Source organism: Crocodylus siamensis, chromosome 6 (genome assembly GCF_052110815.1).
Source record: "Crocodylus siamensis isolate JL-2025a chromosome 6, ASM5211081v1, whole genome shotgun sequence".
NCBI classification, from domain to species: Eukaryota; Metazoa; Chordata; order Crocodylia; family Crocodylidae; genus Crocodylus; species Crocodylus siamensis.
The window spans coordinates 10708623-10727470 of NC_143400.1; the positions used below are offsets into that span (position 1 = coordinate 10708623).

The following is an 18848-nucleotide window of genomic DNA, read 5'->3' on the forward strand; positions in this document are numbered from 1 at the left end:
CAGTGTGCAGTGGCAGGTGATCCAGCTGGGGCGCTGCAGTGACAGCGTGGGGTTGGCCTGAGAGGGGGCGCTGGGGACCTTGCAGTGGCAGTGCCGGGCTAGCCCAGGAGGGGGCGCTGGAGATCCTGCAGTGGCAGTGCCGGGCTAGCCCAGGAGGGGGCGCTGGAGATCCTGCAGTGGCAGTGCCGAGCCAGCCCAGGAGGGGGCGCTGGAGGAGCTGCGGTGACAGTGCAGGGTTGGCCCAGCAGGGCAGGGGGCAGTGGTAGTGCCCGCAGTGACGAGAGGCAGTGTGTGCTGTCTCACTGTCTTAGTCAGACTGCAAGGTCTCACTCAGCCCTGGCCCCAGGGCACTCCCCTGCTGTGCTGGGCAGGGCTGGAGATGCCCGCTCCTCTCCCCCCACCGGAGGCAGGACAGCGAAGGGCCCCCCACAATGGGGCAGAGCGGCGCCGTGGGCTGGGGCCAGGACTCTCCAGCACAGGCAGGACCCAGTGGGATCTCCCGGCCCTGGCCACCCGCACTCGCCCGCCACGCCTGCACCTTCAAGGCGAGTGGACTAGGCCTGGCCCCCAAAGGGATGGGCATGGGGGCTTGTTCATGGGTCCAGCCAGACTCCTGTCCCTGGGCCTGGGCATGGGTGCAGGTGTGGGCTGGAGACACCTGTCTGGAGGGACATTGGCCTCCCCGTCGGGGGCTGATGAGCAGATCCCAGGCAGGGGAAGACGTGCAGAGGGCAGCGCAGGTACCTGGGTGGGCAACCCGCCGTGCCCATAGCTCCATCCCACAGGCATCCTGACGCAGCCCCCCCGGGGGCAGGGATAGGAGCAGGCTGGCTGGTGCTGCAGGCACGGGTATGGCCACAAGGTGGCAGTTTGGCTCCACCCATGCAGCTGGGGAGGGTGGGGAGGGCATCAGGGCTGCAAGGGGGCACAGGGGAGGACCTTGCCCACCCCTTGAATGGAGGGGGCAGACTGGGGGGCAGGGTGGCAGCATGGTGCTGCGTTGCAGGCAGGCCCACGCTGCGTCCATGCCCTGCTGGCCTGACACCTTGCAGCCATGGCACCGGCAGCTGTGAGGCTGTGCATGTCTCCAAGGGCTTCTGTTCTGGCCACGCATGGGCTGGGGGCAGCCTGGCCCAAGGGGGTGACCCCTGACTAGGGCCTGGGCACAGTGCTCCATCCCCTTGTGGCTTGAGGTGCCACGATGCACAGGGATAGTGCTTGAATGCACATCTGCCTGTCTGGGGCAGCAGCGCCATGCCAGCTGCAGCATGGGAGCGCAGCAGATGCCGCGGGCATGGGCCTCATGGCCAGCACAGCACTGTGATTGCATCAGCTGGGAGTCAACAGTCCCTGCAGCGGCACTTCTCTCCAGGTAGAGAGGCCTGGCCACACCCCAGCTTTGATTTTGCTGGCCTGTCTTGCCAGGTGCTGGGTTTCCATTGCTTCCCAGCCCCTGCAGTATCCGGTCACCCCTGCTCTGGGGCCCTGCTCAGCCCAGACCTGTGGAGCAGGGCTAGACACATGGAGCAGGGCTGGGAGTGGGCAGAGCTGCTCCTTGGTGTACCTGGGCGATGCCACATAGCCCCCGAGGTCCTGGGCAGGGGCTTGTGCTGGCCAAGGAATGCAAGGCCCTGAGCCTGGTGTTCTTGGTGCTGGCAGGGGAGCAGCTGGCTGCAGCCCCGCTGGGTGGGGTCTCCGCCACCCACCCTCCCCCCACACCTGCTCCCAGGTGCTGCTATAAAGCAGCCCTTGCTCAGCCACCACCAGTTCCTGATTCCCAGGTAGCGAGAGGCTGGGGCCAGGGCCAGATTCTGCTGTAGGGCTAGCCCACCCCCGGGCCCTGAGTCACATGGTGGCAGGAGCTGCCTTCCTTTTCTGGTGGGGCTCTTGGAAGGGGGTGCGGGCTGCAGTACATGGGATCCCAGCTCCTCGTGCCCTCCCTGGCTCTGGCTCCAGTGTGACGGGACCCCCTAGAAACCCATGGGGGTCCTCAGGGACTCGGGGACTGCTGCTATGAGCTTCCATGCTGGCTGCTTCCTACTGCTCGCACTTTCCTGTTAGCCAGCACTGGCATGTGGGGCCTCCAGGGCCTGAGGCGGTGCCCAGGGATGGAGCATGGCCGGAGGCAAGCCGCAGGGGCTTCCTGGGCAGCTGCTGCTCTTGTGCCCCAAAACCTCAGCTGCCCCCATTGCCTAGAGCCCCAGCTTTGCTGCCCCTGCCCACGTCCCTCGGCGCCGGCTGTGATGACAGGTCGGGGTGGCGCTGGGCAGGTGTCAGCACGGCTGGATGAAGGGCTCCAGGGAGTGGCTGGCTGCAGCCCCGCTGGGTGGGGCCTCCGCCACCCGCCCTCCCCCCACACCTGCTCCCAGGTGCTGGTATAAAGCGGCCGTCACTCAGCCGCCACCAGTTCCTGATTCCCAGGTAGCGAGAGCCCTGCGGGCTAACGGGGAGGCGCAGCCAGCCAGAGAGGAGCCCTGCCAGACCAGGACCAGCCTGCCGCCATGCAGTCCCTACTCCTACTGCTTGTGGCCGTGGTTGCAGGTGAGGGGTAGGGTTGTGGGGAGCAGGGGGTTGTTGCTGGACCGGATCCAGCCTGGGGTTCTGGCTAGTCAGACTGGATCCATTGTAGGCAGTTGGGCAGGGAGGGGTGGTAGGTCCGGGGGCGGGATCTTGGTTTTGTCTGGAGCGATGAGCCCCCTCCTCACCCCCAGCCTGGATAGGGCTGGGCTTAGGAGCATGGGTGTCCCCAGCTGAGTTCTCAGCCCCCTGGCAGCAGGTGGCTTTGTCACTGCCCCCATCCACGGTGGAAGGCCCCATGAAATGCAGGTTCCCAAGTCTCAGGAGGAAGCAGGGCCCTGGGCATTGGGCAGCCTTGGCACTTGTGGGGAGCCCCATGGCCTGGCGCTCGGGGTCTGCCTTCCCTGGGCAGAGGCTCTTGGGGGCCCGTTCCATGGCTCGGTCCATTCCTGGCTGTCCCAGGAGCAGGTGCTGGGGGCAGTGGCGGGAACTGCTGGTGCCATCATGATAAGGCTGGGCTGGGCAGGGCTAGGGCCCACTGGGGAGGGGGGGCTGGGGCCCTGCAGGGGCTCCCTTCAGCGGGCACCTGCCCAGGAGGCCTCACCAAAGCCCTGGCTCATGTGCCTGAAGGCCAGCACGGGAGTGAAGGCTGCACTGCTGGCAGGAAGTGCCCACTGCAGGACAGTGTGCACCATTGTAGGATCCTGACTCACCCTCCCCAGACGCATGCGTCAGCCCCAGGCTGTGGCCCAGCCACACCCCAGCAATCCCTGGGGCCATGGGGCTGGAGGACGTAGTTTGGGGCATCCAGTTGTGCAGCCCCAGCCAGATCCCTACATGCAGAGGCCCCAAGCCCCAGGCTGGCCCAGGGAGGGAACCTGGCACCAAGCCTCTGGGGGCCCAGCATGTGCCCCACAGTCGCTGCAAGGGCAGAGCTCACTGGGACAGGCCATAGCCGGGGCCCTGGGCCAGACTGGCAGAGCCCTGGTCCTTGGGAGAATCACCTGCCTGGGGCATGTGCCCCACCAGAGCCTGTCTCTTCTGGGACCAGTGGTTCTGAGATGCCTCCTCCCTCAGATGCTGGCACTCCTTTGCCAGCCCGCACCTGGTCTGGGCTGTCCTGGCCTCGCTTATATCTAGTGGTAGCAAGTTCTCACCTGTTGCGGGATGGAGCTGCCCTGGGCGGGGGCTGGTGTCTGACCCTGCCGGGCACTTGTTTGCACTTGGCAGTGTCTCCCCTGGCTGACGGAGTAGCCTGTGCCTTCTGCCCTGAACTCCTTGCTCCCTCTCCCCACAGCTGTGGCTTCCACCACGAATGCTATTGCCACTACCTCCACAACTTCGAGTAACTTCAGTGCTAGTACCACTGCCGCAAATGACACTTCAAGTACACCTAACTCACCTACCAGCTCCAGGAGCACCCCAGGCAAGAATACCACACTGCCACCCACAAACACAGCCAACACCTCCCCAGCTGGCAGCACCCGGAGCACGGAGAACTCCCCGCCCAGCAGCAAGAGCAACACCGCCAGTGCCAGGGACACAACCAGCAGCAATGCAGATCCCAGCACCGAGAATGCAACCACTGCCAGCACCACAGTCCCAGGCACTGAGAACACAACCACTGGCAACACTGCAGAACCCGGCACCGGGAACACAACCTCTGGCAGTACCGCAAATCCCAGCACCGACAATACAACCACTGCCAGCACCATAGCCCCCAGCACTGACAACACAACCACTGGCAACACTGCAGAACCCGACACTGGGAACACAACCTCTGGCAGTACCGCAAATCCCAGCACCGAAAATACAACCACTGCCAGCACCATAGCCCCCAGCACTGACAACACAACCACTGGCAACGCTGCAGAACCCGGCACCGGGAACACAACCTCTGGCAGTACCGCAAATCCCAGCACCGAAAATACAACCACTGCCAGCACCATAGCCCCTAGCACTGACAACACAACCACTGGCAACACTGCAGAACCCGGCACCGGGAACACAACCTCTGGCAGTACCGCAAATCCCAGCACCGAGAATACAATCACTGCCAGCACCATAGCCTCCAGCACCGAGAACACAACCACTGGCAACACTGCAGAACCTGGCACTGAGAACACAACCACTGGCAGTACCGCAGCCCCCAACAATGGGACTGCAGCTCCCAGCACCGGGAACACAACCACTAGTAGCACTGCCGCTCCCAGCACTGGAAATACAACCAGCAGCAGCATTGCAGCTCCCAGCACTGGGACTGAAGCCCCCAGCACCGGGACTGCAAACATTGGTAGCACCTCAGGCCCCAGCACCAGTATTGCAACCCCCAGCAGCACCATAGCCCACAGCACTGGGAGCACAACCACCAGCAGCACTGGAGCTCCCAACACCAAGACCGAAGCCCCCAGCACCGAGGCAGCAACCACCGGCAGCACCGCAGCTCTCAAGACCGCACCAGCTAACACCGCTCCCTTGAACACAAGCCCTGGGTCTACCATGTCTGTGCTGCCTAGGACCTCCTCCTCCCCTCTGACTAGCAACCAGACCTCTATGGTGGCCCTGAACTTTCGCAGCTATATCCTCTTCTTCCGCATTGTCAACAGGGACTTCAACCAGTCCCTGTATGACACCACATCCTCCTACTACAAGCAGCTGGCAAGCACCCTCCGCACCATAGTAAGCAGGCAGAAGCCCCTGCGGGGTTGGTGGAGAGTGGGGGAGTCTGTGGGGCCAAGAGCTCCATCATGCTGTGCATGGTCTACACCAATGGCTGGAACTGGGGGCTGTACATGGAGCTGGGGCAGGGAGACCCCTGTGCAGATCTGGCTCTGGAGGTCTCTGCACAGGAGTCTGCTGGGCGTTTGGCCCCGGGCCCTTGGTACCAGGACCAGGGAGGGCGGAGGGGCTATAGTGTCTGAGGCTGTGTCATCTGCTCCAGTTCCAGGAGGTCTATGCCTGCGACGTGTGCCCCAACCACAAGGACTACCAGGGCTACACCGACCTCCAGTTCAGGTACCATCCTGCCTCGGGGAGTAGGGGTCTGGGGGTGGCAGGGACACCGGGCAGCATGCCATGGGGGGCATGTACAAGGGGTTGGCAGTGGTGCAGGGCTGCGGCCCAGCCCCACTGACACTTTCTTTCCCTGTAGCCCCGGCTCGGTGATTGTGCAATGCACCCAGCTGTACAGGCAGACAAACACCAGCCTCAGTGCCAAAAGCATTGCCCTCCAGCTTGCAGAGAAAAGTAACAATGAGATTAAGGGGCTCCAGATAAAAGATGTCCAAGGTGAGCAGGAGCCCAGGTGGGGTCTTTCAATCCCTGTGTGGTGGGAGCTGGGGGCAGATGCCCAGTGATCCACACAGGTGACCTGGCCAGCCCAGAGCCACAGGGTGAGCACCCACATCTCCAGGCCCCAGTGGCTCTGCCCCTCCCAGTGTCTTGCTGGTGGCCTCTGCCACTCTGTGGTCCATGCCTGCTGGCTGCATGCACCCTGCCTGGGCCCAGGGCCCTGCTGTCCCCCCAGGTCAGCCCTGGGGTGACAGCTGCTGCTTGCTTTGCAGCTGTTTCTGGAGACTCTGCCTCACAGTCAGGGCCAGCATCAGCATCCACAGTGCCTGGCTGGGGCATTGCCCTGCTCGTGCTGGTCTGCATCCTCCTGGTGCTGAGCATCATCATCTTCATCCTGCTGGTGAGTGTCCTTTGCCTGGTCCTTGGACCCATTCCCACTGGCGCGCTTCATGCCATGGTGCCCTCACCCTCTCCGCTCCTCCTTTCTTCCAGATCCTCTGCTCCTGCTGCAGAAGCCGCCGTGGGAACCTGGACCTATTCAGCTTGCAGGACTCCTACCACCCCATGACCGAGTACCCCACCTACCACACCCATGGGCGCTACATGGCACCTGTCACCAAGCCCAACCCCTACAGTGAGGTGAGCGGGGCCAGCCCCCTTTGGACGTGGGCATGGAGCTGGTCTCTGCCATGGGCGGTGTGGGCTGCTTCCCACGTGGCCACTGCCCCCGTGACCCTCCTCTCCCCGTGAATGGCTAATGGGACAGAGGGCACAGGACCAAAGGGGTGGTGCGGGTGCAGGAGCTGGGGTGGTGCGTGGCCGTGGCCTGGCCAGGCCCTGCCCTGATCCCTGACCAGTGGATTCCAGGCGGCTCCGCTCTGGACCGTGGGTGAGCGTCATAGTCACGCCTGGCTGAGTAGGCACTGACGGACCCCAGCTGGAGCCAGGCTGAGTTCACGGCTCCCTCCCTCCCTTGGGTGACTTTGGTGCAGCCGCTGCCCTCCTGCCCTTGGGCTCTGGCCCCCACAGCCTTGGCAAAGGCAGATTAAATGGAGGGGGCTGGAGGTCTCCTGCCCCTGAAATCTCCACCACGCTCAGCTGGCTGGGCCCCATCTGCTCCAGGGCTGCAGGAATGGCGCTGGGATAGAGACAACAAGTCTGGGCATCCATGCTGGGGGTGTCGCTATGTCGGTAGCGTGTGAGAGCTGAGCCAGCCTGCGCAGGGGTGACTCATCCCGCCCTGCCATCCCCACCTGCTTTGCATTTGGCATGGCCTGGTGCAAAGGCCTGGTGCAAGGGGCTGGCTGGTGGGGCTGGGGCAGAGAGCACCCAGAGCTGGGCACGACCCGACCCAACTCGACCTGACCCACTGTCTGGGACTGTTTGCGGACATGGGGCCTGGGCGCTGCAGGGCAGGAGGGTTGGATCCAGCTGTTCCACTTTGTGCAGGCCGCTCAGGTTGTTCAAATACCAGCAACCTGGGTAAATATTTACCTCTGCTCCTGCCCTGCTGGCTTATCCGCAGGACGGGGAAGGACTGAGTCTGGGCTGGCCTGGGCCCCAGCGGGCTGTGGGCCGGCACTGGGAGCAGGAAGCGCAGGGAGGGGGTGACTCAGTCATGTTGGCCCTGGGGCCGGGAGGGGGCCCGGGCTGGCCAGGCCCTACACAGTGGCTTGAGGCCACTCCCAGCCGCGTGATGGCAGGAGTGTTTACAGTCGACACTGGGCTGTTTGTGGTGCCGTGGCCTGGAGCGGGGCCAGCGCCTGCCCCATGGCACCAGGTGCTCCAAGCACTAGCCCCGTGGCTCAGGGCTGGGACTGAAGCCCCCAGCACCGGGACTGCAAACTTTGGTAGCACCTCAGGCCCCAGCACCGGACAAGGGGCCCCGCTAGGTTGGCCGCTCATTTCATAGTTTCATAGATGTTAGGGTCAGAAAGTACCTATTAGATCATTGAGTCCGACCCTTCCCTGGGCAGGAATGAGTGCTGGGGTCAGATGACCCCAGACAGGTGTCTGTCCAATCCCCTTTTAAATACCTCCAAGGAAGGGGAGAGCACCACCTCCCGTGGAAGCTTATTCCGTATTTTGGCAACCCTCACTGGAATTTTTTCCTGATGTCCAGTTTGAAGCGGCTCTTTTCCAGTTTGTGGCCATTATTTCTAGTTACCCCAACAGGCCCCTGGTAAACGTTGTATCCCCTATTTCTCGCTGGCTGATGAGTTTGTTAACGGGCACTGATAGAGTTACGTGCCGCAGGCTGGGGCTCCCGGTTGCTGGGCAACGGGAGATTATCCCAGTGCTTGGCTGGCTCCAACGTGGCCCCTCTGCTTCCTCCCAGGTCTCCGGCAACGGCTCCAGAGCCTTGTCCTACACCAACCCAGCGCTGTCGTCTGAGAACCTCTGAGGGGCGCGGGCCCAGGACAGGCGGGAGCGGTCTGCAGCCTGGGCTGGCCCTAGGCACAGCCGGGCACGTGGGCAAGACCTTGGTGGCCTGGGGCAGGGGCCGTGGCGCCTCGGGGGCTGCTCCTGCCTGGCCCTGTCGCCCCTGTCCCTGCCCTATGTCACTGCCCCAGGGTGGTTCTGGAGCAGCTGGGTCTGAGCGCATGAAGGAGCCAGGCAGACGAGGGACAGGAGAGGGGGCTGTGCCCTGCTGCCCCGTGGGTGCTGGGCTCAGGCTCTGCCTGTGCTGGCAGCTGGGCTCCATGTGTGTGGATGAGGCTATGGGGGTGGAGGCCACACCACGGGGGGGGGGAAGGGGGGCTGGCGGGCCTGTATTTATAGCATTTCACAATAAAAAGGTCTGTGCTGACTCTTGACTCTGGACTGGCTTCCTCCCATGCAGCCCGGGCATGCAGCAGGTGCTGGCCGCTGAGCCCCACAGGCCTGTCTCCTTGCCCTGCCGAGCCCTGTGCCAATCTGGCACCATGGCTCCGGGGCAGGGGCTCATCCTCATGAGCTCCTACTGGGCAGCTGCGTCCACCAGTGAGGCAGGGTAGGGAGGGCACAGAGCCGTGGTGCATGCCAGACTTGAGCAGCGTTACCTAGAGCCCTGCAGGGCTGCTGTGTGCAAGTGGCACAGAGGCCAAGCAGACAGTGCTCCCGTGACATTTCCCAACAGGCCATGGAGGTGATGGGCCCATAAAGCCATTGGGAGGAGCCATAAAGGAACAAACTTCACAAGAATCCTGCTCCGGCCACCTTGGTGCCGTCAGTGTTTCCACTCATGGGATGTCCCAGGGTGGGGCCAGCCACCACGCTGCCTTCCCAGCTACGGGGTCCCGTGAGGTTGTTTATGCACCCACAGCCTGGCTCTTTTGACAGAGCTATGCCCTGCACAAACAGTGGGAAGGACCATGCCAGGGCCATGACGCTCAGCTATGACGACGACGGGGCCAGCAGTATCGGCAGGGAGAGGCAGCGTGGGAAAAACCAGCACTCAGCCAGACTTTCTGGCTGCCCCATGTCCAACCCTGTGCACTGCCAGTGGGTCCTCGGACTCCCTGCAGGATCTGGCTGCAGGGGCTGCCCGCGCCTGCTGCCGACGTGGGCGTTGGCACTGGACCGGCTGGGGCAGGCGGAGGCAGGCAGCGGGGGGGGGCGGTGCAGTGAAGGGAGGGACTGGGCCAGGAATGAAAAGTCAGAAACAAGAAAACAAAACAAGTGCTGTGCCTGAAAAGTGACAATAAAGAGAGGCGTGGGGTCAGGGCATGGGCGTGGTGGGGCTGGGATACCCTCCACAGCACGGTGCTGGCAGGGCCCCAAGTGCCCGGTCTACTCTGCAGCCTGCGGTGTGATCCCCCAGACAGGGCTCACCTGTGCCCAGTCAGCACAGATCCCAGGGGAGAGACTGTGGCCGTGTCCCCTGCAGAATATGGAGGTGCCCTGGGGGTCCAGTGCAGTGGGGGGCTGCGAGGGGTGGCCGGGTGGGCCGGGGTGGGGGGGGCGCTGGGCAGGGGTCTGCACTGTGGGGTCAGGCCAGGCTATGCAAACAGGGCTGTGCTGGGGCAAGTGGGGGTGGGCAATGGGGCTCTGCGGCTCTGTCTTTGTTTCACACCAGCGGTCTCGGTTGCTGATGGCAACAGCAAAAAAATCACAGGAACGGTTGCAGCTTGGCAGGCGAGAGAGAAATGGGCCGGGGGGGGGGGGAGAGGGGGAAGGGCAGACAGGTGAGGGGGCAAAGCTGGGGCTGGAGGCAGGGGCAGGAGGGGCACGTGGGGAGGGGACAGGTGGAAGGGACCACAGGGGCGTGCACTGCGGCCCACCATGAACACCTGGCTGTAAATACCAGCTGAGAGTGGGGGCTGGGGAGGGGGCCAGGGCAATGCCTGTCCCATCTGATGCGCCTGCTGGGTGCAGGGCACAGGGCTGTGGGTGAGATTGGGCCATGCTCAGCCCAGTGCAGGATCCCAGCACCACCCCCACTGGTGATCCCCCCCACCCTGCCCCTCTGTCTGGCCCCATGTGGGGGGACACTCATGTCCAGGCCCTAGGGTCCCTGGCCTGGAGAGCCCTGGCAGGTGCAGGGACTACAGCCTGGGGCCCTCCCAGGCCTCCCCCATTGCAGTGGCCTCCCTGCCCCGACGCTGGCAGGAACAGGGTTACCAGTTGCCACCTGCTCTGTGCTCAAGGTGCCCCAGCCACAGGTGAGCGCCCACAATGGTAACAGCCCCTGCCTGTGCCCAGCGCACCCCACCAGACTGCCTTGCTGGTGGTGCCTCCCCCTGTGGCCTGAACCCAAGTTTCAATGGCCAGAGCCTGCCCTTGGCAATGGGGCCCCATGGGTGCCATCCCCCAGGCACTCTGCTCCCCACTGGAAGCCCCTGGTAAAGGCTGGGCCCCTCCATCCTACATTCCTGGGCTGGGCTGGATATGCAGGGCCCTGGAAATGCCCAGGCAGGCCCCTTCCCGTCAGGCAGCATGCCCATCCCTCTGCACAAACAGTCTCCAGCACATTATAAGTCTCATAATCTATTTTTGGGCCAGGTGAGCGGAAAAACACCACCCTTTCATGGGGAAGCGTGGGTTCAGGAACTAAGAACCAGCCCCTGGGGCCCTCCCCAGGGCAGGGACATGGGTGCTTGGTCCTGCCCTTGCATCCTGTGGGCCAGCAGGCACCTGCAGCATGACCTAGGCAGGGGCAGCTGCGCTGGTGCCAGGACCCATGGGTGCATGAGGCCCTGTGCCAGCAGTGCTGGGTTCCAGGGCTGTGCTGCCCTCTGCTGGCCTGTGCTGCAACCCACAGTCCGGGCACCCTGGTGCAGCCCGCAGTGCACAGGGCCCTGCTCCAGGGATGTGCTCATGCCCCGCAGGCAGTGCCTGTGCTGCACGCACCAGGCAGACCTGGGCCACAGGGCACCTGGCAGCTGCTGGCAGCAAAGTGCATGCATTGCATTCGCAGCCCGGGCTTCTGGCTTCCCTGTGCTGGGGTAACCCCTGGCTGTATAGAGCCCCTGGGCCCCTGCCTCTGTGGTCCCTGGTGCCCCCAGGTCTCTGGCATTGCAGTTTATTGTAGGAAACCATGAAAATACAGCAACTGTTCAGTACAGAACCATGAAAACTGCAGCAGCACAGAGCCAGCCCTTGGTGCAGGGTGGCAGCTGGCCATGGTGCCTTGCCCCCGCGCCCACGTCCCGCGGCTGGGCACAGGGCAGGAAGTACAAAAAGGACAGTTTGCTGCTCAGCACTGGCACGGGGCAAAGCCGCGTAGCCCTGGTGGGCGGGGGCTACAGGTGGAGGGACGCGTGTGGCGCAGGCAGCAAGTACGGTGAGTGGCAGCAGGGGGCAGGGGGCGGGGGGACAGGGTCGCTGCCCGTGTCGTGTCAGGCCCTTCGTGGGAACAGTGGTGTCCCCCACCCCCAAGGCAGCAGCCCCATTGCCCAAACCTGTGGGTGGGGGGTTTCATTTCACAGCCCAGTGCGCTTGGGGGTGAGGAAGCCCCTGGATGTGCCCGCCCCACTCAGACCCTGTTGGGCTCGACAGCTCTGTGTGCACATGAAAAATGAACCAGTAAAAACCTTCCAAACCTTCACCCATCCCCCCCTATCCCTGCACCCAGGCCCCTCCACCCCAATCCCACCCTCACCTCCATCCCTGCAGCCAGCTGCTGCTCCCAGGTCTGTTTGTAACCTTGGATTCACACCTGCTGCCAGGAGCCAACTGCTCCGAGGCACTAGGCAGGGGACGGGCAGCAGCCCAGCCTGGGACCCCCCAGCCTGGAGACCACCCATCCCAGGAGGCACCACGTGGCTTTGGGCCTTGACTTGGGGCTGGGTCCCTGCAGGCAGGGTTAGCCCCTGTGGCCCCACCACTGGGCTGTGGCTCAGGACTCTCATTACACCTTCAGGCCCCAAAGCGCACTCCTGGGAGGCAGGTGAAGCCAGGCTGGCACTGGGGTCCCGCTGCCAGCTGCCAACCCAGCAGCTGGGCTCCGCTAGTCCAGTTTGGAGAAGCCGCCGATGGTGACCTTGCGCTCCTGCTTGCTAGCCACAAGCTCCTGCAGGTGCAGTGCGCCACCCCCGATGAAGCAGAAGGCCGGGCAGACTGGCCCCGAGCAGTCCACGCCACACTCCCACAGCTCCCGGAAGGACACAGCATCATAGAAGCTCACCTTGCCCTGCTCGTAGTCCAGGCAGATGCCGATGCGTGGGGGCAGCGGTACGGTGCAGCCATTGGGGTCACGCGAGGTCAAGGTCGAGCCATGGGACAGCAGGATCTTGCCCATGCCGATGGTCAGGAAGGCGTATGGGGGCGATGCGTCCACTGTGGTGTCTTCTGCCCCGCTGTCGTGCCCGCTGTCTGGGTCGTACCTGCTGGGCCGGCCACCAACATGAGCCCCGGCCCACAGACACACGGACATCTCCCTTGCCAGGTCCATGACCCCACCTGTCCCCCTGCTCACCTGGGGCTCACCACGTCCTGTGGTACCTGGAACCACTCTTGCAGCTTGCTCTCCAGCCCCACGCCCACCTTGACCAGGTAGGAGCTGGGGTCCACACAGCAGGCCCAGTAGTTCTTGCCCTGGGTGACGGCTACGTCCCCTATGACCAGGTCGATGGAGAGGTGACAGCTGGTCATAAGACGCTCAGCGGCGAAGAGCATGGGCACGCCGGGCACACTGCGCACGGCCCGCTGGTCCTTGCTGATGGCCAGGCGCTCCCGGCTGAAGCCCCAGCGGTTGTCCAGGAAAAAGTTCAAGACTGGGAGGGAACAGAGAGGGTTGGGAGTGGGCGGTAGAGGCTGGGCCCAGGCTGTGCCCTGGGATGGCTGTAGGGCTCTGGGGCTGGGTCACACATGCCGCAGGCTGGGGCAGCTTGCTGTGGGGATGTCAGACACAGCCCCAGGGAGCCCAGGGTCTGCCAGAGCCTCGCCTGAGCCCGCAGGGTCCATGGCTGGGCGCATCTCCCCAGTTCACTTGGGGCAGGTGGCACATGCAGGTAGATGCCCACCTGCTCACCAAGAGGGAGCTCACCTGTGGCAGGTGGCATGTGCAGGTAGGCGCTCACCTGGGGTGTGGGTGTGTGCAGGTCAGTGTTCACCTGGGCCATGGGCATGTGCAGATGGGGGCTTACATGGGGTGTGGGCATGTGCAGGGAGCTCACTGGTGGCATGGGTATGTGCAGGAAGAAGCTCATCTGGGCAAGTGGCATGTGCAGATGGGACTTCATCTGGGCCATAAGCATGTGCAGGTGGGAGCTCACCTGGGGTGTTGGCATGTGCAGGTGGGCGCTCACCCAGGGCATAGGCGTGTGCAGGTCAGTGCTCACTTGGGCTGTGGGTGCGTGCAAGTCAGTGTTCATCTAAGGCATGGACATGTGCAGGTAAGAGCTCACCTGAGGTATATTTGTGTGTGCAGGTAAGTGCTTACCTGGGGTGTGGGTGTGTGCTGGTGAGTGCTCACCTCGGGCACAGTCGTGTGCAGGTCAGGCTCACCTGGGCAGGTGGCATGTGCAGGTGGGAGCTCACCTGAGCCATGGATGTGTGTAAATCAGTGCTCATCTGGGGTGTGGGCATGGGTGTGTGCAGGTAGGCATTCACCCGGGGCGTAGGCATGTGCAGGTTAGTGCTCACCTGAGCAAATGACATGTACAGGTAGGAGCTCACCTGAAGCATGGGCATGTGCAAGTGGGAGCTCACCTGGGCCGTGTGTGTGTGCAGGCAGGAGCTCACCTGGGCCATGGACGTGTGCAGGTGGGAGCTCACCTGGGGCAGGCGGTGTGTGCAGGTTAGTGCTCACCTGAGCAAATGACATGTACAGGTAGGAGCTTGCCTGAAGCATGGGCATGTGCAGGTAGGAGCTCACCTGGGCCATGGGCATGTGCAGGTGGGAGCTCACCTGGGGCAGGTGGCGTGTGCAGATAGATGTCCTCACTGTATTCGCCAAAGCCGGCCTTGTTGCAGCCCCGGACGCGCAGCACATAGACGCTGTCGGTGTCCAGGTACTCCACAACAGTGCTGGTGCCCCGCACCTCCTCCCGCCGCTGCCATAGCTTAAGCGCCTTGGTCTTGGTGTCAGTCTTGCGGTACTCCACGGTGTAGTGCCAGGCGGGCGGCGAGTGCTGTGGCAGGCGCCAGCACAGGAAGATCTGGTCGTAGGCGTAGGTGCGCTGCGTGTCGATCACCGGGGCCTCAGGCGCTGCGGACAGACACAGGCGTCAGGTGCGGCCCCCGCAAGCAGGCGGGTGGGCAGCCAGACGCAGGGGGGGGTCCGGATGGACGCACAACCAGCAGGAGTCCGAGGGCCGACGGCAGAGACTGCGTTTGGGCACCAGGGACCGGGGACACGGGGGCGGGCTGCTGAGAGGCTCCAGGGACCAGGCAGACTGTGTGCAAGTAGGGGAGAGAGAGAGAAAGAGAGAAAGGGGGGAGGTGGGGGGATGCATAGAGACAGCAGGAGAGGATGGAGGCATGAGAATGGGGCAGAGATGGGAGGACGGCAGAGGGCTGGGTGGCGCAGGAGGGGGGCCGGGCAGGGAATGGGGGGGGCAGACGGTGGAAGGGAGGGAGCGGGGGGGGGAACAGAGAGAGCAGGGCAGCGTTGGGGCCGGGGGTGACTTGCCTCGGTGACTTCAGTGTTGACTCAGCAGCGGCCGCAGCCTATAAACAAAGAGAGGTAGAAGCAGGTCTGAACAGAGCTGCGGGCCCCAGTGCGGGACAGGGCACCTGCCCCGTTGGGAGGGAACGGAGACAGCCCTTGCGGGGCCCTGGCCGCCGCCTGCTCACCCATCTGTCTCCGATGCTGCGTCCTGTGCCCTTGCACCTGCATCCAGCCCTTGCCGCGTGGCCTACGCTGCCTGCCCACCCTCCCCGCTGCAGGGAGCCCAGTGCAGAGCTGTGCCCGCTGCAGCTGGCAGGAGCTTCGCCTGCCCCAGGACTGAGCAGCAAGACAGGCTCCAGGGAGGCCCAGCTCTGCACACCCTGGGCTGGGGTCCTGAGTGCAGCTGGCTCCGAGGAGACTGGGGCTAGTCCATCTGCTCTTCACCCAGTTGCAGGTGGAAGGGGGCGTGGGGCCCAGCTGGGAGCCGTCCCCCCCCCCAGCACAGAGCTCTGCCCTGCCCGCTCCTGGCAATGCCCACTCCTGCCACGGTTACCTTTGACGAAGGTCAGGTCTGTGAGCAGCTTCATCTCCCGGCTCACATCCAGCTGGAAGTGGCTGAAGGACGCCGTGGCCGCAGGGCGGAAACTCTGCAGTGAGTCCGTGGCCCTGAGCATCCTGGAGTGACCAGAGTTGGGGTGTCAGTTCAGCACCCCAGGTCGGCAGCTTCCAGGCACAGCCATGCCCTGGGACTCTCATGCCTGCACCATTGGGGGTAGGGGGAGGGGGAATGACCCAGCATGGGAGGGCAGGGTGCCCTGTGGGAATGGGCCCCTGGGCTTGCACCACAGGGGCAGGGCTCCTGGCGAGTGGGGCCCCAGGGCTTGGGCACCACGTCCCTCGCTTGTGCTCCCCCACGGCCAGGCACTTGTCCATGCAGAGACATGCTCAGGGTGCATCACCCACTGAGGCTGGTGTGGTTGTGGGGAGCCAGATCCGGTACCTGTGGTGCAGCTGCTTGGCAGCCTGGACAAAGCAGGGCTGGTCAGTCTCCTTGAGCACCTCCTGGGAATAGCCCACCATGCCCGAGTTCTCCAGCATGGCCTGGTGCTCACGGATCTGGGTGTGCAGGCTGGCGAGACGTTCCTGCTGGCATTCCTCAACAGCCTGCAGCAGTGCTGCCCGCTTCTCCTCCAGCACTGTGCACAGGCCCTGGATCAGATGTGACACCTCCTCCTTGGCCTGCGACCCATTTGCCTGCAGCCAAAACAGAGCCAAGTCAGTGTGGAGCCAGGCACAGGCAGTGCCTCCTTCCCAGGGCACCAGGCACAGGCTGGACCCCCTGCCCCAGTAGTGCCCCTCACCTCAGTGTGTTTCACTGTCTCCTCTAGCTCTACTATCTGCAGCTGCACCGTGTCCTGGTTGCTCAGGATATAGGCCAGGCTCTTGGTCAGCTTCTCCTGCATAGGAGCAGAGGGCAGCAGTGAGTGGCAAGGGCAGAGCCTGCCTGGGAACGGGGCTGGGGCATGTGAGCAGCTGCTGGGAGGCACCGGGGCCAGAGGAACCCTGGTAAGTGGAGCAGCCACAGTTTATGGGTTTAAATGGGCTCCCCCCGTGTGGAACTGAGTGGGGCCCGGGTGCAGCAGGTGGGCAGAATTGGGGCAGATTGCTCCTTCTCCCCCTTTGCACCATAAGGAGCAGCCTGAGCCCCTTACCCTGAGTGCCTGGTAGGCGCTGAGCACAGGTGTGATCTTGTGGCTGGTGTGTGTGCGGCGCACGCGGCAGAGCTGACACACGAGCCGCTGGCAGGTCTTGCAGTAGTGCGTCACCTCCTCCTTGTGCTCTGGACACAGCAGGCCCTGCAGAGCAAGCAGGGAGGTTAGTGCCTGCCCTGCGCTCCTGCTGCCCCTCCCACTCAGGCACTGACTCCCCTGGCACGGCTGAGCCAGGCACCCCCAGCCTAGTCAGAGCCTGGCATTGACAGCCCCACACCCCTGCACATATGTGACGGAGCAGACCAGAGCACCCAAGCCCCTGTCCCCAGAGCCGGCGGCTGTGGCGGGTGCCCACCTTGGGCCGGAAGGTGAGGGTGGGCAGGGTGGGCTCATGCTGGGCCTTCTGGGTGCCCCAGGGGTGGTAGAGCTTGAAGCACTCATTGCAGAAGCTGGCCCGGCACTCAGAGCAGCCCTTGGTGGCCTCCAGCGGCGGTGGCTTGCAGAGCTGGCACATGATGGCGCTGCCGATGCTGACGCTCTGGCGGTACCGCTCCACCACCCGCTCCAGTGTCAGGTTGCGGAACAGGCTGCTCAAGCCACGCTCGCCGAGGTCCACATCCCGCTTGCAGGCTGGGCATGGGAAGCTGATGGTCTGAGGGTGCACGGCCCCGCGCTTCCGCCCTGGGTAGGTGCCAAAGCCTGGGGGAGGGGGGCAGAGCCCGTCACAAGGAGCTTGGCCAGAGCCTTTGATGTGCCCACGGCTGCCCACTCCCTACCATGGCCCTAGGCCCCTCCAGCGCTGATCGCTGGACCAGACCAGCTTCTCTGCCTGGGCTGACCCCAGGCCTGGCACCTCTCAGCCCACACCCTCATGGCCACAGCAACCCCCAGGGAATCCCCCACCCTGGCCCCCTGCATTTGGAGGGATGGGGAAGCTGTGGCCCAGCCCCCTGGGTAGAGACGTGCCCCCTGTCCCCACCTGTCTTGAGCAGCCGGTCCAGGCGCTCGGGTTTGGGCACGACCCTGCGGCCCAGGCGAGGGCTGCGGGTGGCCGGCGTGGAGGCAGGCGAGGAGGGCTCAGAGCTGGGGTCGCAGCAGAGGTAGCCGTGCTGCATGAGGATCTCGCTGGCACAGACGTGGCACACGTTGTGCGTGCAGGGCAGCGCCAGCGGCTGCTTGTACATCTCCTTGCAGGCCGGGCAGATCAGCTCCCGCTCCATGTTCTTCATGCTGGTCTGGGGAGAGGCCGAGGGCTGGCGTCACCTGGGCTCACGCCCGCGCCCCGCGGGTTCCCCAGGCCTCCGCCAGCGCGGCTCCAGCAGCACCCGCTCAGGGCCCGGAGCAGGAGCCCTGGCACTGGATGTGGACCCAGGGGCGAGGCCCCGGGCGGGGTGGGGGGAGGCGCGGGGCTGTCCCCGCGCAGCACCCGCAGCCGGAGCCATCGGCAGACAAAGGCCGGGCCGCGGCCCCCGGCCCCCGCCGCACGAGCCGGCCCAAGGTGCGGCTCAAGGACAGGGCCAGGCTGGGGCGGGGGCCGCCCGCACCGCCCCGCACTCGCACCCGCAGGGCGGGCGGGCGGACGGCGGGGGGAGGAGGGCGCTGGCGGGCGGCCAGGCCCCCGCCCCGCCCCGCACTCACCTTGCCGCTGCGCCGCGAGGCCATGGCTGCCGGGCCCGGCACCGGGCGCAGACACAAAGCGGGGGGGAGGGCGGGGGGGCCGGGCCGGGCCGGGGGGAGCGGGAGCTGCCGCTGCCTGGCAGCAGCCCCGGGAGCGCCGCGCGGGTTGCCATGGAGACGGGATCTGCAGGGATGCTCCGCATCCTCCCAGCCGCGGGCCGAGGCGGGGGCCGGGGGGCGCGGGGCGCGGGGGGGCTCGGCCCGGCTGCCCCCGCCCGCCCGCCCGCCCGCCCGCACAGACAATAGGGCCGCGCCCGCGATGCCCGCACCCCGCCCGGCCCCGCGCCGCTCACGCTGATGCGGACGAGCGCGTCCATGATGCAGGTGAAGCTTTGCAGGTCCTCGCCCTCCGCCATGGCCCCGCGCCCGCCGCTGTCCCGCACCCGCTCCCGCTCCCGCACCGCTCCGCCGCCTGCAGCCGCCGCGCTCGGTTGCGGGGGGGCGGGGAGCGCGCATGCTCCTCGGGACCGCGCTCAGCATCCGCCGGGGGGGCCGGGGCCGCGCCCCGGGGGGGGGGTCTCCCCGCGCCGCACGGAGGGCGAGGGGCTGCGGCGCGGGGGGCACCGTGCGGGGCAGGGCGGCCCGGGGCAGCGGCGCGGACAGGCTCCGAGCCCCGT

General features: G+C 65.1%; 2 protein-coding genes across 5 annotated transcripts; one reads left to right on the top strand and one right to left on the bottom strand.

The window, feature by feature from the left end:
* The first annotated feature begins 933 nt into the window (after nt 1–933).
* MUC1 (mucin 1, cell surface associated) lies at nt 934–8547 on the top strand. Its single transcript, XM_090050459.1, has 7 exons — nt 934–2541; nt 3815–5196; nt 5459–5532; nt 5669–5805; nt 6081–6208; nt 6301–6447; nt 8147–8547. Exons 1-7 carry the CDS (start codon nt 2502–2504, stop codon nt 8210–8212), a joined length of 1974 nt encoding a protein of 657 aa, XP_089906585.1. The 5' UTR covers nt 934–2501; the 3' UTR covers nt 8213–8547.
* A 1713-nt stretch (nt 8548–10260) lies between these two features.
* Nucleotides 10261–18710, bottom strand: TRIM46 (tripartite motif containing 46). Of its 4 annotated transcripts, none has more exons than XM_090053353.1 (10): nt 18525–18710; nt 17534–17789; nt 16910–17253; nt 16555–16698; nt 16204–16299; nt 15843–16096; nt 15396–15517; nt 14141–14440; nt 12707–13004; nt 10261–12614 (listed from the first exon to the last, which is right to left on the bottom strand). In XM_090053353.1, exons 1-10 carry the CDS (start codon nt 18585–18587, stop codon nt 12239–12241), a joined length of 2253 nt encoding a protein of 750 aa, XP_089909479.1. In that variant the 5' UTR covers nt 18588–18710; the 3' UTR covers nt 10261–12238. The 4 variants fall into 4 exon arrangements, with proteins under 4 accessions (XP_089909479.1, XP_089909478.1, XP_089909476.1 ...); XM_090053352.1 differs by having other exon boundaries at nt 10261–12617; XM_090053350.1 differs by lacking the exon at nt 18525–18710 and adding an exon at nt 18193–18264 and having other exon boundaries at nt 10261–12617.
* Nucleotides 18711–18848: the final 138 nt, after the last annotated feature.

Coding starts and splice junctions, on each gene's coding strand:
- TRIM46 (XM_090053352.1), bottom strand. CDS start 18,587: ATGGCGGAGGGCGAGGACCTGCAAAGCTTCACCTGCATCATGGACGCG. Junction 17,790..18,524: donor ACGCGCTCGTCCGCATCAGC/GTGAGCGGCGCG, acceptor GCCTCTCCCCAG/ACCAGCATGAAGAACATGGA. Junction 14,441..15,395: donor AGACCTGACCTTCGTCAAAG/GTAACCGTGGCA, acceptor GTCTGTCCGCAG/CGCCTGAGGCCCCGGTGATC.
- MUC1 (XM_090050459.1), top strand. CDS start 2,502: ATGCAGTCCCTACTCCTACTGCTTGTGGCCGTGGTTGCAG. Junction 5,806..6,080: donor CCAGATAAAAGATGTCCAAG/GTGAGCAGGAGC, acceptor CTTGCTTTGCAG/CTGTTTCTGGAGACTCTGCC. Junction 6,448..8,146: donor AGCCCAACCCCTACAGTGAG/GTGAGCGGGGCC, acceptor GCTTCCTCCCAG/GTCTCCGGCAACGGCTCCAG.